Source organism: Acromyrmex echinatior, chromosome 1 (genome assembly GCF_024713525.1).
Source record: "Acromyrmex echinatior isolate Ae372 chromosome 1, ASM2471352v2, whole genome shotgun sequence".
Classification (NCBI taxonomy): domain Eukaryota; kingdom Metazoa; phylum Arthropoda; class Insecta; order Hymenoptera; family Formicidae; genus Acromyrmex; species Acromyrmex echinatior.
The window spans coordinates 360,788-378,438 of record NC_141852.1 but is presented as its reverse complement, the minus strand read 5'-3'; the positions used below and the strand labels follow the sequence as shown (position 1 = coordinate 378,438).

Below are 17,651 nucleotides of genomic sequence, written 5' to 3'. Positions count from 1 at the left end.
TTTTTCGAATCATCCGTTAGAACACAAAAGGGGAGTTATTATTGGGCAATTTGATAGAATTCTATTCTTATCTCATCCTAAATTTCATGAAAAAAACATCTCTGAATTAATTCACACGTTTCTAAGTAATGGTTATCCTTTAAAGTTTATATTTTCTACAATAAATAATAGAATTAAAACGTTGGAAAACAGAACTAATTTAGATCAAAATCGTAAAGAAATTAATAATGAATGTGACTCTAATGTTACTTCAAAAAAATTTTTCACGATACCATATTTGGGCAAAGTTTCGGAAAAATTTAAAAAACTTTCACATATGTACGGTTTTAATATAGCTTATAAACCTATGAATAAATTGAATACATTTATTAAGACAGGAAAGGATTCTTTGCCTAAGGATGACCAATGCGGAGTAGTTTATAAAATTAATTGCTCAAACTGTGAATCGTCTTATGTTGGCCAAACCAAAAGGAAATTAAAAACTCGGATTAAAGAACATAAGGCTGATATAAGAAAACCTTCTTCCGAAATTTCTGTGGTTTCACGTCACCGTATGAATGAGATGCATGAATTAGATTGGGATAATATAAGAATTTTAGATAGAGAACAATCTTTAGCGAAAAGAAGAATTTCGGAAATGATACATATAAAAAGACAAACAAGTGGTATCAATAAGCAAAGTGACACGGAAGGTTTGCCTGAGGTTTATTTTCCTCTTCTAAAAAAGGATGTCTCTTTCTGTTAATAAACAATTCTAGAACTTTCTAAAAATTTTGACTCAGATATATAAATAGTGGTAAAATATATGATAGGACAAATAACAACACATAATGTCACGACAAAATTCTAACTGTGTAAAAGAAATATTCGAGATTCATCGTTTGGTTTTTTTGCTGTAAAACAGGTAATGATTCTATTTCTTTATATTTCGACTAAAGAAGATTTTAATATATACAATTTTATTTAGAATCTGGAAATTCTTGTTCTACACTTTTCTTGATATGACAATTGACGGTGTAACATTACTGCATGAAGCATCTTCACATACAAAAGAACATGTTTATTTAATTACAACTCTCGACTGTTGAATTTAATGTCAACTAGATGTAACTCTGCGTTTTAAGAATATTATTGAATTACTGAAGATGGCCAGATTGTGGCCGAAACGTTTAATGTTTTAATTAATGTAATAATAATTATATATCACAAACTATAACTTGTGCTGTGGTTTTTTATGCTCTTATTTTTTATATGTGTAAATGGAATCTCCTTAGTCTATCTCCCTGCTTGAAATAATACAAAAATGCTCTTACTAATTGTAAGTACAATTCGCTCACAAATCTTGTTAAGATGTAATTAAAGGTTGAAGTACAATTTACTCGTAAATCTTGTAAAGATGTAATTCAAGGATGAGAGCTGTTTTTAGTGGATAATCGTCAATAACAAAGACTACAAAAAAAATTGTACGAGACACTATGGCCCTGTTATTAATATGTAAAATTGTAATAGTGACAATAAGATTTTTTGAAATAAATTATCAAACTAAAATCCAAATATCAAAATTATCGGTCACAATGAACAGTTATTAAATAATTTGTACATAACATATCACAAATAATAAAATGTTAATGACGAGATTTATTAATGATATACATAGTAGTTCCGCATACTATTTTTATTTTTTATTTTTCATTATTGACTACTATCCATCGAAGATAACTCTCATCTAAAATTTTCAGTTACGTTTTTAAGATTTATGAATAAATTGCACTTACAATTAGTAAGAGCATTTTTGCATTGTTTCAAGTTGTCACATATTAAATTTTATATTTAACTGACATTTCTTTATATTTATGCTATGTATCAGTTTTAATGATTACTCATATTTGAATTCGTTATACAATGATAATGACGGGAGAATTGACCATGTTGCGCACTATTGGATACGTTCAATTAAACACAGCACGATTGTATGCCGCATAATAGGATACACAATTCGATAAAACACAATCCTACATTGCACAATTCAGCACCATGCAATTCGATACTGTGCAATTTGACACCATACAATTCGAGACCAAATAATTTGACACTGAGCAATTGGATACTGCACGATTTTGAACATCTTTTGCAAACATAAAGTGCATTCAGGAGTGCAGTTGTCCAATCGTACCGCATCCAATCGAGCGTGCCGTGATTTTTACATGAAAAGAAATAATTATTAATTGAAATTTAAATATATAATGTTTTATATAGTTTACTCTAAGTTTATAAGTTTACTCTATACCGCATGGATATGATATCTTACAATTTGACATGTCTAATTGAATGTATGTATTCATTCAAATGTTGCATGTCTAATCGAGCGGTATCTAATCGTAACGTGTGCAATTGTTGTCACTGAAAAAGAGAAAATAAAGAAAAAGTGTTTATTATGATATGACAAGTTTTATCGATTAATAATTTAGGATAATATATATTAATAATTATTTACAACAAGGGATCCCACCAATGACCTTGACCTTGACATATGTCATCAAGGTCATGACTTCCAAAAAGTTTTAGCCGTCGCTCGTTATTCGTTAAAGTTATTATAAAAAAATTTGAAAAATGATGTCCCGTTTCTACTATATAAAACAGAGATTTTCTACTTTAAAATATATTTTACGACTTTCTACGCAAAGTGAGTTTCACTCTATCTCCCTCTCTGCTAAGAGACGTTCGACTTTTCACGCAAAGCGAGTTTCGTCTCATTTACCACCTGCCAAGGGGTGCACGACTTTTTATGCGAAACAAGTTCCACTCATCTCCCTTGCCAAGAATTACGACTTTTCATTCAGATCGTTCTTCGTGTGGAAAGTTGTATTTCTTTAATCGGTTCACTCCGTATCTCTCTCCGTGTCTAGAATTATCAAATTTTTCATATAAAGAAGGGAAATAATTGCTAATTTGACTGTTAATAACTTTATAACGAATAAAGAGCGACGGCTAAAAGCCTTGTTGGTCACTCAGAGTCATGATCTTGACAACATATGTCAAGATCAAGGTTATTGGGGAAGGAGTTCTCTATTGTAAATAATTATTTAATTTAGCACTAACACCTAGCTCTGACTCGCATAGCCTCTTATTTCATTAATTTTTAGTTGTTATTTTAATTGAGCATTTTATTATTATTATAATTTTAACTACATTTTCTTGTGTTGTTAGAAGACTTCATTTTGATAAGAAAGACGATTATAGTTCGAAGCGAGGTTCCGACAATGTCACTCGTACAATAGCCACCGTAGCTATTGCCGCATATAATGAAGAACTTCTCGCGAGTCTAGTAACCATGATTACTGGGTGGCCGTATCTCGCTACGAGCTTAGATTTAATGGTAGACCACATGATAACGAAATTTGCGTTAAGAGTTACAGAATAGCCCTGCAGGCTTATTAAGGGAGGATTACTATTTTTTGGACGAAAAAAATCGATTTTTTGAGAATTTTTTTGACCAAAGTCAATACAATTGAACTCTGGCATATTGTTTTGTGATACTTTAATGGAGTTACAGTTTTTTTATTTAATTTGACCCTAAATTACGTCCTTTCTCTCTTCTCAAACGTGGCGCCACGCGTCGTACTTCAGTTACTGGTTGGAAAATATTTTTCCTCCAAGTCATGTAAAATGCGAAAACTTGATGGAGTTTTATTATATATATATATATATATATATATATATATATATATATATGTTTCAGAATATTGCAAACATTGCAAAATGTCACAAGATTTTTCGATTCGATTTAGTCCATACCTATGCATGAACATTTGCTCAACATGCAGTTCAAAGTAGAAGATGATCGATCCATAGTTTCGATAGTTAGATATCACATCAACCAGTCGCAAAAACCTATTTTCAGTGTTACACTTAATATCAAACATCCTGCATATATATAATATAATGTTCATTATATTATTGACATATGTTCATTATATTATTAACTCATGTACAGGTAGGGCGAACTAAATTATGTATCATTTTGCAGTTTTTGTAATATTTATAGAGATATTAATTTTTTTAAATGCTGAATAGCGGCCTATCGCTAAATACAAGCGTACAACACATAGCTCATTATCGTAAATTGCTAGGCGTACAAGAAATTGTTTACTCCAAGCGACCTTGATACACAAGACTACTAGCGGCGAAAGAAAACATCTCAAGTCGCGAGTCTTTAGTGTGATACGACCATAAGATGTCGTATGCCACGTGCTTGCATTTGATGGTAGGATACATACTTATTCGGTGATCTTTGGAAATTAATATTAATATCTTCTTTACTATTGAGAAAATTGCAAAATGATAGAAAATTTTTCAACTCAGTTTAGTCTGCTGTATCTATCCATGAAGTGCCTCCAGGGTGTTACTTAATATTACACATTCTGTATATATAGAGTCCCAGATAGTAAAATGCTAGCAATACGCTAGTGGCCAGCAAACTCGATCATGACAATGCAGTAGATTTCAATCTATTACTTCCTCATTAAGCTTAGTTCCTAACAATTTGCCAATATAGAATGACGATAACAATACAACAAAAATCCAGCAGTATATTACCACATCATAGCAAATATGTAGCAATTATCGGAAACAAAGTTTGCCATATCAAATACTGACAGCAGAAATCAAGCATAATCTGATTACATTGTGACGAAAATGTAGCAAGGCTATAGCACAACTTATTATATATCAAATAGTGACAGTAAAAACACAGCAAAAATCGAGTATAGCCCATCGTAGAAGGAATAACATGGTGTGTACAGTTGCACACTCTGTCTCTGCTGTTATCCCTTCTATCATGGTATAGCCTATCTTTGTCCAGTTGCCCCCCCCCCATCATACCAAAATAAAAAACCGCATAGCTCAGAATTTGGAGAAATTTATGAGCTTCCAAATCCCGCAAAAAATTTTTTTGAACTCGTCCCGGTTAGCAGGAATCTTAATTTAAAAGTGGCGGTGGGGGGGGGGGAGGCTAAGTGAATGTCCACTCAGCCCATCCCTTAAAATTGATAACAGGAAATCACTCCCAGATTCAGAATTAGGAGCTCTTTATGAACTCTTAAATCAGTGCTCTTTCGATTTTTGAGCTCCATTCCTTATCCCCAAAACTAATCTACACTCAAGAGGTAAGTCATTGAAAATAGGACTACATCTAAAATTTCATTAATGAATATGATTTTGGTATAAATCTGGTACAAAAATATATAATCATTAATTTTTGAGCTATAACCCTTTAGCAGGAAAACCACTTCTTGCCGTTTTCACGCAAGAGAGAACTATGTGTGAGGAGGCTGAGTGGACGTCCACTCAGCCTCCTCACCTTTAAATTATTTCTGCTCGGGACGAGCTCAAAATTTGTTTTTGAAAGCTCATAAATTGCTCCAAATTCTGAACTATGCATTTTTCGGCATGATGGGGGGGGGGGCAGCTGGTCAAGGTGTATAGCCTGTCATCACGACGTGCAAAAACGCAGTAGTATAGAAAGCAATCTGCGTTATCAGCTGCTGAGGACAAAAACGCAACAAAAATTACGCATAATAAATAAACATATTTCTCTCATCACATATTTAACTGTTATTAAATAAATACAAATTAAGAGTTATTAAAACCTGGCTGGTTACAATTCATGCCAAATTATATATTTTTGTGATATAATTATATTACAAATACATTTCGATCCTTAATATGATTCTTTTCAGCCTAAACTATCTAAATTATCAATCACAGTCTAAATTATCAATGCTAATTAATTACATCAATCGCTTATATATAGCTTGATTTCGTATATCGTATTTCTTTTTTTGTCATTTCACATATCGCAATCATATATTTGGAACAAATCGTTTTAGATTGAATAAAAACTTATGTATTCGTGTATGTAATTCGTTATGTGCAATTTTTAGTTGTCATCTTAAATGAAATCAGATGGACAAAAGAATCCTGATTCCCAAACTATGTATATTAAAGAATCATTGTAATACGATGTCGTTGTACATTGTAATTAAAAACGTAATTATAATTATTAATTTGAAAGAATATTATTTGATTTATGTTATTTGAAATTTATTTAGTAGAGCCAATTAATATATTATAATATTTTATTTAATAGAGGTATTTTTATTAAAGAAGTGCATTTAATCAGAATAAGATTTTGCTGAATAGAAATTGCACTTTTAATTTTTTTTTTACATCTTAAGTAATATTAATAAATGAACAATTCTCTGCATTGTGTGTGAGAGAATTGTTGCCCGATTTTCAAAAAATCAGTTTAATATTATGAATTCTCTAAAAGAATCAAAAATTAAATCGATAGGAAAGTACTGCACATTTTTACTTGCACTAGCCGCGATATGTAGTATTTATATTTGCGTAACAGAAATTTAAATACGAGATAAGTATTGATATATACGTCGTATAGAGGTAAACGGAAAAACTATAGTCCGATATAATATTTCCATGTCGTATTTCTGCTGTGTTTTTGCTATTACTTTTGAAACAGCAGCACATTATTGATTTTTGCCATGTTTTCACCATCATGCCGTGAAGCAGATAAAATTTCTGATGACATTTGCTAGTACGAGGGCAAGGTGAAAAGTTCTCGGCCTAACATAGATGGTACTGCTACAAATAAATGTATTTTTAAAGTAAAAAACTTATTCTTTCACTTTCTAGGCCGAGAACTTTTCACCTTGCCCTCGTATATGATGATATCACGTTATGCTCAATTTAGTTTCTGATGACATTGTGTCAGCATGCAATGTATTGTTTTTATACCAAGAACTTCTACTTAATTTCTGCAGGATTTTTTAAAAATATATCTTGATATCGGAAATACTTGTTTTTTGCTACATTTCTACCGACGCTACATTTCTAATTGAGACGCTAGATTGGCTACTGTCCGAGTTCTACCAACATAGTATGTAGCACACAAATAGTAATACATGATCTTGGCAGACTTGGCTGGGGTGGAGCATTTTAATCGTCTCAAGCGGATATCTCAGAAACTAAAAGAGATACAGGAAAAAATTTAATATAAAAATTATAGATTTTCTTGAGAGAAAGTTGGAAATAACAGATTTTTTTATATGGGGCATTATGAGGGTAATTATGTTTTATTGAGAGTAGTGTGCCCGAATGAATATAAAAATTTGTAATTGAGCTCCAAATTGTATTTATTCAAAATTTTCCCGTAAAAAGATGTAATATATTCATTTAAAATTTTGGGTTTTTTAAAAATATTTATTCACAAAAAACTATGAATATTTAACAAGTATTCATATTCATTCAAACAAAATTATTTTTCATATAAACTGAAAAAAAGCTCCAATAAGCAATTGTTATCCCTTAACTATAACCGGCACTTTGATGACTTAAGTAAAAAAAAAAATAGAATATTATTTATTTTTATCATTGTAATATTCTAATTTTATGAAGGAAATTAACAAATTTTGATATTTTAGAAAGCAATACATTTTTTATTTATAAATATCTATTATATTTGATAGAGCGTCATACCGATATAATTCCGGTTACATCACAGTAAATACAGTAATGTTATAAACATTTTATAAGATATCTTGGGCGCGTTCATTATGGTGGACACTAAATTCCGAAATATATTATTTATTTCCAATAAAAATATCTTTGTTTAACTAATAGATTAAACAAGAACGTCCATCATATAGATTGGACTAAGCACACGGTGTAATCGTAGCCATTGGTTTTATAGATTTTTGTTTTCTCTTGCAGGCTTGCAAGCTATGTACTAAATAATACAAGAGTGAATACAAAAAAAAATGAAAAAGTAAATACAAAATGAAAATATTTGTAATCATATTAAAAAAATATTCATTCAAATGGAATGAAAAAATATTTATTCGTTAAAAATATTTATTCGAATGAAAAAGAAGTATATTCGAATGAGTATTTTCATTCAATTTTTATTCATTTATTCGAATATTAGGTACATTCATCGGACAGATTAATTGAGAGGCAAGAGGACTCACGTAAATCAAGCACCCTAAAGAGTTGAAATTCACGTTGTTCATCCTAGGTAATGTTAAGCACGGGAAAATACATGTCAGTCGATCTGGTTGATCATCAAACATAATCAGTCCGATAATGAATAAAAATAAAAATAGGATATATATAATACAATTTTGAACTCTTCTTCCTCTCCCTCACACGCACGCATATACGCACGTATACATGCACATACACACGCGCGCACGCACGCACACACGCAACAGATTAAGGAATCTAACCACTCTGAAAATTGGAAAAAAACGAAAAATTTTTTTGCATTTTTAAAAAATTTGAACCTTTAAGAATATTTTAAGACAAAATTTAAGATAAAGTAAGTCCATTTTATTATATAAAAAAATCGTTTCGAATCTTCTTTTTTTCAAGACGGGTGTAAACTTTTCTCTGAAACTAACAATCCAATTGACTTCAATTTTTGCAGGAATCTTAAGAAGATTATTTATTGTGTACATACAATTTTTTTTATATGTTAATCCATTTATTTATAATAAATTTTTCAAGTTGTTTTAAATTGAAAAAAAAATTTTTTTTTTCAAATCGCTACTTTCCACATTTCGTAATAAAAAAACCCTTATGTTTCACGATAGCTGTTATATCTGTTTACAAGAAAATTTGTTTTTTTATTTCAAACCACCTCTTCCCTTGGAAATGTTACACTCGTCCGATCGAAAGAGCTTTACGCGAATTGCTCTGTAGTTTAAACTTTTTAATTAATCTGTTTCAAAATTTACAAATTTACAGTTTGAACATTGTATATTACACATACAAAATATAAGTTAATTCTACGCAGTAGTTAATTTAAAAAAAAAATCTTAATTTTGTGCTTATTTTAGATCCTGTCAGGATGGTTAGACCCCTTAAATGAGTACCTCCACGTGGTACATTTTGCGTAATTAAACAAGTATATAACAGTAGTTAGTAGTAGTCAACAGTATAGTAACTATCAAGTTTTTCTCGAAAAGTGCTTAATGAAAAAAAAATTTTATTATAGTGTTTTAAAAACGTCTTGACTTTAATTACAACAATATGTAATAAAAAATAGGCTCCTATTTACAAAATTCATATTTCACTTTAACTTGATCTTGGTAATGCTCCATATACAAAATGTTATTTCCATATTTCCCCCAAGAAAACCTACAACTTTTATACAAACTTTTTCCTAAATTTCTCTTAGTTTCTGAGATATCTGCCTGAAGATTTAAATGTTTCATCTTGTATACAAAATCTCATTGTGAGATATAAATGAATTTATAAATCGATGCAACTATTCATCTTAAATAACGATATTTGATCAAACTTACTGTATATTAATAGCTTGTTTAAATAAACTTATAGCCTTCAAAAGCTGCCCGTCATCTTTGAATAAATTACCAAGATTGTTCATAGCTTGAGCATAATTTGGATTTAATCTGTGTGTAGTATAAAGAAAATAAATATATAATAAATTTCTTAAAAGAAAAGAGATTTTAGAAAAATAAATTTTAGACTTTGCAACTTTATATAGACTGTATACAGTACCGTAAAGCCTCTTGATATTCTAATTTGGCAAGGTCAATGTTTCCTGCATCTGCAGCATTTTTTGCGATATTATAATGCACTTTTGCATTGAGAGGACATACATCTAATGCTGATTGAAAAAGCAGCTTCTCATTTTTCCATTGAGTACTCCTTATCCAAGAACGTATAAACAATAATACAATGAGCATTGTATATGCTGACAATGACGTTTTAGGCAAAGAAAATCGGGCGGAAAATTTCTGTAAACCGATAACAACCAACAAGCAATATCCCGCCGAAGGAATATACAATACTCTCTCTGCCAAAACAAATCCAACATTGAAGAAGATATTACTAGCTGGCAGAAACGGACAGATCAATATTGTAAGTCCCATAATTACATATCTGTAAAAGTTACGTATTTTACACATATATCATTCTCAATATATATATATATATATATATATATATATATATATATATATACAGGGTGTCATAAATATACGGTCCCACTCGTCCCGAGCAGGTAGAGTGGGCTAAACTGAGTAGAAAAGTCCTCTACCATTTTGTAATGCTCGCAATAATTAAGATATTAACGTTTAAAGATAGCCGAATATGCACGTCCTCCCGACCTATTATTGCCGAAAGTACGGTCCATCGAGCGCGCGGATCGCGAGGAGCGGGGCTTACCGTCGCGAGCATCTAAGCTCAAAGGGCGCGGCGCGCCTGCTAGGCCATTCCCGCTCCTCGTGGCCCGCGCGCCGTGCGCTCGGTGGGCTGTACTTTTGACAATAGTAAATCAAGCGGACGCACGTATTCGGCTATCTTTAAACGTTAATTTCTCATTAATTATTGCGAGCATTACAAAATGGTAGAGGACTTTTCTACTCAATTTAGTCCGTTCTACCTGCTCGGGATGAGTGAGGCCGTATATTCATGCCACCCTGTATATATATATATATCTTTTTAATTTAAAAAAGGTTTCAGATTACCTTAAAGTCTTATTTTTATGAGAGATAAACGTGTACATTATTAATGTTCCAAACATAAACCAGAAAATAATGACTACAAAAGTTCTATAGTCGTAGTTGGTGATCAAAGATATACAACCCATTGACCAATCAAAACAGAGCCATATAGGGCAGATAAGTAACCATATATTCAAGCAATAGATATAGTTATAATTAAGTATACGAAGCAATACGTTATCCATAAAAGATGCTGGATTATCTACTGATTGAAATTTTGGAACTGAGAACCCCATAATACTGAATCTTAGAAGCAAAAGTATTATTGCAATAAAAATAAGTGCAGCAAGCCGTAACAAAATATTTTTATACTTAATACAGTTATTCAAATTTTTATCGACATGTTTAAATGAAAAAAAATTAATTACGTCAATTGGATATATTTTATTCACAATAACTATATCATATATTGCGCAAATACCCTAAAAGATAAAGACAAATATCTGTTATTGTCATATTTAAAAAATTTAGTTTAAGAACGCAATTTTAATACTTACAATAGCAGTAATACCAGTTTCTTTACACAGTATCGCTGCAGTTATGCAAATAATAAAACTGAACATAGCAACCCATGCATGTAATATATTTTTTGCATATATCGTATGATTATACAACAAGATCGATAGCCATGTAAACAAACCACATAATAATTCAGCACGTCCGACAATTCCAGATACCTAACGTATGAAGAAATAACTATAATTATATTCTGATATATAAGTACTGATATGTAAAGATTAACCTGGGAATTGTCATCTAATTTTTTCACATGAATGATCACCTGAATTTTTTTTTACAGTTCACTGTTATTAACTACATATTGTATACTGATTGTTGTATAATTTTTTAATATTTGAAATCATTATGTATATATAGTTTTATTCTTAATATTCAATATTTTCTTAAAAAAAGAGAAAAATAGATACAAATTACTTGATCTGTAATCTATTGTAACTATTATAACTGAACTTTAGGTTCTATTTTATAACTCTTAACGACGTGTTAATATCATTATACTGTCGTTGCTAACTTTTTTACAATAAAACTACCAATACTGCCGTGTGTTAAGAACTGATTTTACCATTTTAGATTAGATCTTGATTAATAAATTAAATATCAACTGTGACTCATTAATTCTTACGACAATGTTGTATTTTATGGATCAAGATGATGAAACTGGCCTTAAGAGTATAGAATAGGGACATCAGTTTCTTATTCTGCTGTGATATAAAAATAATTTCAAATTAATATAATTTCCAGGTTAATATATATAATGATAATGATGCATTTATAATTATAATTACAGCTTCTGTATGAATTGGATGAACTGTAAATAAGGCTGCGGCGTAAAATGAAATGCTCCGTCCTTCTGGTCCCAAAAATATATTGTATACAAATAAAGTTAGTAGACAAATCATACTATGCAATATTATATTTACTACATGATAGTCCTGCGAAACTAAGTCTTGTCGTAACCAGAATTGTAATCTACAGAGAAAGAAGAGGAAATTAATTTTTATAGTTTCATGACAAAGTATCATTATATATACATATAATATATGTAAATATAATGTTCCAGACTATCCATGTACTCCTTTTAAAATGAAGGGAAGTGATCTTTATGAGAAGTATCAAAAATTGTGATAAGTATATCGAGTACACAGAATCGAATGATGATATATTCAACTTCCGGTTTTGATCGGAAATGAAGTATCTAAATAGGAAGTTGTTTTTTAAAAATGCAACATAGTATTTTTTTATTGCAGATTCTACGCGAAAAAACTCGAAACTTTCGTCTTAAACATTTTCTTCTTGAATGCTTTTATTGATCTTGAAATAATTTTGAAAGTAAGGAAAAATAAACTTTAACTGCTGTAAGCGTAACTCAATCAGGGAAACATGGTAGATATCTGATCTCGTGTTTATCTCTATGTGTATGCGCGCGCATTTGCATGCATATATGCGTACTTGCACACAAAATACCCATGTGTGCAAACATATGTAGGTATGTATTCAAATGCGTGTGCACATGCACCATGGTTGTTACTAGAGGTGTGCGGGTATCCAAAATTATGGGCAGCCTCGAGTTCGGATCGGAAATTTTTTTCGGGATTTGTTTCATAGGACAATCGAAATCAAAATTAATAAAATTTTTTCATGATAAGTAGAGTAGAAGAAGAAAAATAACCATATTTTCATTTCGACATAAATAAAGAAATGAAAATTTATTTTTCGGAAAGAATTCTTCGGCGAAATATCGATGCAATAATAGATATGTGAAAATGCAATCATACAAGATTTCCAATACTGGCAGCAATTGTAAAATAATATATTTTTGCAATTTATATATATATCATGAATTGTTGTCCTTGTGGACTTTTAAATTTAATTAATTATGCTATAGTTTAAGTGGAAAACTCGATTGAAAGATCATGAAGAAGTATCACATTTATGTCGTTCAAAAGTTTCTATGATCACTGTCTGATCCGATTTTAAATTCGGGTACATGAAATTTACGAGTACCCGAACATTACAAATATTCGGGTCCTGACCTGATCCCAAAAAAAATTCCCACCGATCTAAACTCGAAATCTAAGATATCCGCATACCTCTAGTTGTTACGTTTTAAACATTTATGTTTAAAACATTATTTTTTTAATGTGTTTTTAACACTATTTATAGATTTATGAAATATTAAACTATTAAATTTAATTAAATTATTTATTATTTTTAATTTGAACATGTAATATAAAATCATACAGTGAATAAGGCCAAATTCTGCCTCGCGATGGAACCTAAATCTTTAAAAATCTTTCGTTAAGATTTAAGAAGGATGAAAATAATTATTTATCCGAGAAGTGATAAAAAAGTTGTGAAAAAGTTGTAAGACTAGAGCAGTAAGCTATTGGCTTTGATATTACATACACAAACGATCTGCCATATACAAACTTTAGAAAATCACATCTGTATAACCAAAATAAAGTATTTTGAATTTTTTTCTTTTAACAAATTGTTTTTTAACTTTTTTATTAATTTAAAATTGAATATTTATTTGATTCTTTTATAATATGGGTTAATAATTAATAATAATAATAATAATAATAAATAACATTTAATCATTAAACATAAATAATCCATGTGCACTTTTTATTTATATTAGCGAAAAGAATATGAAATTGCAACAAGAAACAATGATATATTGAATAAAGCATAAGCACACATCTGAGGTAGATTGATTTTCACATCTGAGATAAATTGATTTTCATATATGCGAATGATCGAACGCGATTATATCTTAAATTTAATAAAATCAAGAATACTATATTATTCGAAAAACCTAAACTTTGATCGATCATTGGCACTCTTTATTGTATTTGTTGTACACGGTCGGGTCTTATTCCTAAAGCGTAAGCATCCTGCCAAAATGTAATCATGTTTGTATCTGTTGTGAAATAAAATATTAAATATCTCAATAAAGCTTTTTAGGCTTTCACGGATATTATCTTCAAAGATACAGAAGATTTGTGGGTTGTCACTGTGTTTTCATCTATTGCTAATACCAGTTTTGTGAACTTTGCCGTTCACTTCATCAGGACAAGGAGTGCACTTATACTGAACTGCTCCTCTGAAGAAATATCTCATAACTATTAATTTTTTTTTATAATCGTACCTTGATATTTTTATGAACAAAATAATGAGATGAATCAATTGGTGTAAAGAAAATAAATAATTGTCTTTAAAAAATATGTAGGCACAATGGATAATTTTTTAAGTAAGCAATTATGTGTTTTATATTATTAAAAAATATGTATGTCAGTAATTTAATATTTATACTTGAAAACATATAACATATTTATAAGAACATGTTTTTAATTTTCTACAACAATGTTTCAACTTTATTTTAGAAAATAATAAAATATAGTATATATAATGATATGTAAATGTCAGTACTATATGTAATTTAATTCGTTGAATTTGCAAAAAATTTGCACGGATAGGAATCGATCGGACACGAAATACTCAAGATATTTTAGAAAAAATAAATTTTTTAATAAGATTCTTTGTGAAAAATTGTATAAATCTTTTGTAAAAGAAAATGTTTAAAGTTAAAAAATCTACTTTAGACTGTTTGTTAAATTTTTTCCAATGATGTTTCATTAAAGTATGTTTTAAAATAAAACAAATAAACAAAAATATAAATTTTCAATTTTATATAATTAAAAAAAATATATTGTAAAAGCATAATTCGAATGTCAATTAAAAGCTGTATCGTTCCTCTTTAAAATTCAATTTTAAAAACTTCTCTACGATTATTTTTTTTTCATCGAGATTCTTGAAAGTTTTTGTAAAATGTAAGCATTCTCAAATTCTTACATATATAAACGATAGTGTATAATTCACACGACACACACATATATGTGCATACATATATATTTTTTTATGATTATATTTAATAATATTCTTTTACCTGAAACTAAGTATGGTGAAAGGTCTATATGATTTGTGGCTTTGCTTGTGGGATAATTTAGTACCCCAAAAGTCATTTTGAAATATATCCCAGAACGGTGTCTTACGCACATCAACATTATTGACAATAGCCTCGGTATCGTCAAAAACAAAGTCTCCGTTATAACTGTTAACAAAACAAAGTGACAAAATCACAATTATCCATGGAGAAAGCGATGGTGATACGGCTGAAAATGTACAAAATATCTCATTAAAGTGTTTTTATTGTCATGCGTAATTGTGTATTAAGTGGTAATTTACCTGGTAAATAAGTATTTATTTTACTTTTCATAATACTCCGAACAAACACAAATTGCTATTTTTGTAGCTATTATCGTAGATATATATGCTTAGATACAATTTTCCCTTTTGTGACTAGGTGTTATAATTGTACCTTTTTCTTTATCTTTTTCTTAAATTTTAATTGGCACTTTCTTCAGTCGAAAATAATTCGACCAATATTTCAAGATATAATATACATGTTTTTTTCTATGGCCGAATCCCGATGCATGGTGAGAAGATTGCGTAGGGTGCATCCACAGACTTCTATATATATTACTAGACTGCTAACTCCTTAGGACTAGAGAGCCTACAATCAGAGTGACGCCATATGGGTATCACTTGTGATTGGTCCGCCATGTTTTAGCCATTCCCTCTAATTTTTTAAACGCATTATTTTCTAAATTTTGAATTCATGCTAAAAAATGCTTAACAATTGTGACAAATTAAAAAATGATAATAAATAAATATTGTATATAAAATAATAAAACTTTTACATATATTATTTATTATAAAATTTCATTTATTTTGTACTATTGCAATATTGTACATTTTGTAATATTGCACATTACTTTATACAAAACGTTATTTATTGTACATTATTTGCGCTATTAAATACGCTAGTTTATTATCCATTCTCTGTTCCTACATTTTAGGAGCAAAATGCATCTGTAATAATATAAAAGAAATCAAAAATTCAGAAAAATATTATATATGTATATACCATTTCATGAAATATTATATATTAAATATCGTAATTATCATATTATTTGATTTAGACTCACAATGCAATGATATATAATTGAAAAGATTACAACAAAAAAAGAAAGAATTAAATTCGTAACCAATGTGATGACTGTATATATACTTAGTGCCAAGACACTTCAGATATTATAATTAATCTGTGTATATTTTATGTTACATTTTTATTTTAATATTTTAAATACATTATTTATAAAGAATAAATTACTTTACCTCACATACAGATGAATTTTTTGACGGTGTCCAATTTTTATATTTGCCATTTATACTCTTTAACCAATTCATTCGGCGTTCTGTGTCTTTCGGAATTATTTTCATAACATATCCTTTTTTTAATGAATTGTTACAAAACGGTATTGTACATCTAACCATATTTCTAAAATAATTTCGATAATTTTATTTTTATCAATGTACCTTTACGTATCTATGTCGTTCAATGCTGTTGCACCTAACCCTAAAACTGACAGTCTGTTGGATAGACTGAGACCGTATATCTCTTTCTCTCTCGCAGAATTTCACTAAAATGTGACGTTATCTCTCGTATGGCGCCACTCTGATTATAGGTTTTTTACTTAGGACGCTTATGTGAAAGTTATGGACCCCGAAGTATGGTAGTTCTGCGCGTGCGTCACAAATATACCAAAAGGAATGCAGTATGCTGTGTTTTGCATCAACTGTTCATATGCTAAACGTATAACCTTATGAAAGTGGTGTGATCTCATAGCGAAAAATATTGTTTCTTTTGGAAGAGAAAGAGTTCAAGTAAAAATATTAGAAAGACAATTGAAGTAATAATTGTAGTAATTGAAATAAAAAATTGTAGTATTAGTAAACGTGTATAAAAGATGTAATCGTATTCAATTTCTTATAAATTATTATAATTTATAATAGCTGGATTATGAAAATAAGTACTTGGTAGTTTTAATACTGTTAAATTAGGTTAATTTGTCAAACAAGTTAGCAGTCTAATAGTATACAGGTTTTAATATATTGGGTCATCTAAAAAGTATCCGCGGTTTTGATGCTGTTGATAGTCAACACATCTAGTGACAAAAAACCGCTACTTTTTAGATGATCCAATATTTCGTCATCCATCATGAGCAGATAGAGTGAATCGAATTGAGTCAAAAAGTCATCTACCATTTTACGTAATACGTTAACGAGATATTAATTATTAAAAATTGCTAAATATTGATCTTGAATAATTTTTTACTCAAATACTATCAACTTTATAGAAAAACTGCAAGAAACAAAAATCTTTTTTATTTATTTTCGAATTTATTTTCTTCTTAAATTAGAAAAATAATAAGACTCAATAAATCAAAATAAGTAAAGAGGAAAAAGGGCTACGAGCCTAAAACATAAATTGACAAACTGTATAAATAGTTTAAAAAATTGAAATAAAACTATGTCTTAAAATTAAAAACGTAAAATATAATTTGACAATCAGAAGGTAAACAAACCAAACGTTTCGATCCTAGTTGGATCATTTTCAAT

General features: G+C 29.5%; 1 protein-coding gene and 3 long non-coding RNA genes across 7 annotated transcripts in view; 3 read left to right on the top strand and 1 right to left on the bottom strand.

Annotated features, from left to right (window-relative positions):
• LOC105148517 (Transmembrane O-mannosyltransferase targeting cadherins 4) overlaps positions 1-15,700 on the bottom strand; it is a 39,003-nt gene extending 23,303 nt beyond the window's left edge. Inside the window, exons 1-7 of one of the 4 annotated variants that reach the window (XR_015544393.1) lie at positions 15,375-15,700; positions 15,076-15,301; positions 11,912-12,095; positions 11,105-11,284; positions 10,572-11,029; positions 9,601-9,984; positions 9,384-9,491 (exon numbers count right to left, since the gene is read on the bottom strand). Coding sequence is in view for 3 of the 4 variants with exons in the window: in XM_011060312.2 (XP_011058614.1) it covers positions 9,384-9,491; positions 9,601-9,984; positions 10,572-11,029; positions 11,105-11,284; positions 11,912-12,095; positions 15,076-15,301; positions 15,375-15,405 (1,571 nt within the window). In the remaining variant the exon portion in view is untranslated. The remainder of the gene's footprint in view (positions 1-9,383; positions 9,492-9,600; positions 9,985-10,571; positions 11,030-11,104; positions 11,285-11,911; positions 12,096-15,075; positions 15,302-15,374) is intronic. The other 3 variants (XM_011060312.2, XM_011060310.2, XM_087403997.1) reach the window with 3 other exon arrangements.
• LOC147910754 (uncharacterized) lies at positions 825-1,876 on the top strand. Its single transcript, XR_015544431.1, has 2 exons — positions 825-904; positions 968-1,876. It is a non-coding gene; the product is annotated as an uncharacterized LOC147910754 (long non-coding RNA).
• On the top strand, positions 6,814-10,649 carry LOC147910753 (uncharacterized). Its single transcript, XR_015544424.1, has 3 exons — positions 6,814-6,955; positions 9,815-9,963; positions 10,560-10,649. It is a non-coding gene; the product is annotated as an uncharacterized LOC147910753 (long non-coding RNA).
• LOC147910752 (uncharacterized) lies at positions 12,528-14,665 on the top strand. The gene is made up of 2 exons (XR_015544433.1): positions 12,528-12,612; positions 13,370-14,665. It is a non-coding gene; the product is annotated as an uncharacterized LOC147910752 (long non-coding RNA).
• Positions 15,701-17,651: the final 1,951 nt, after the last annotated feature.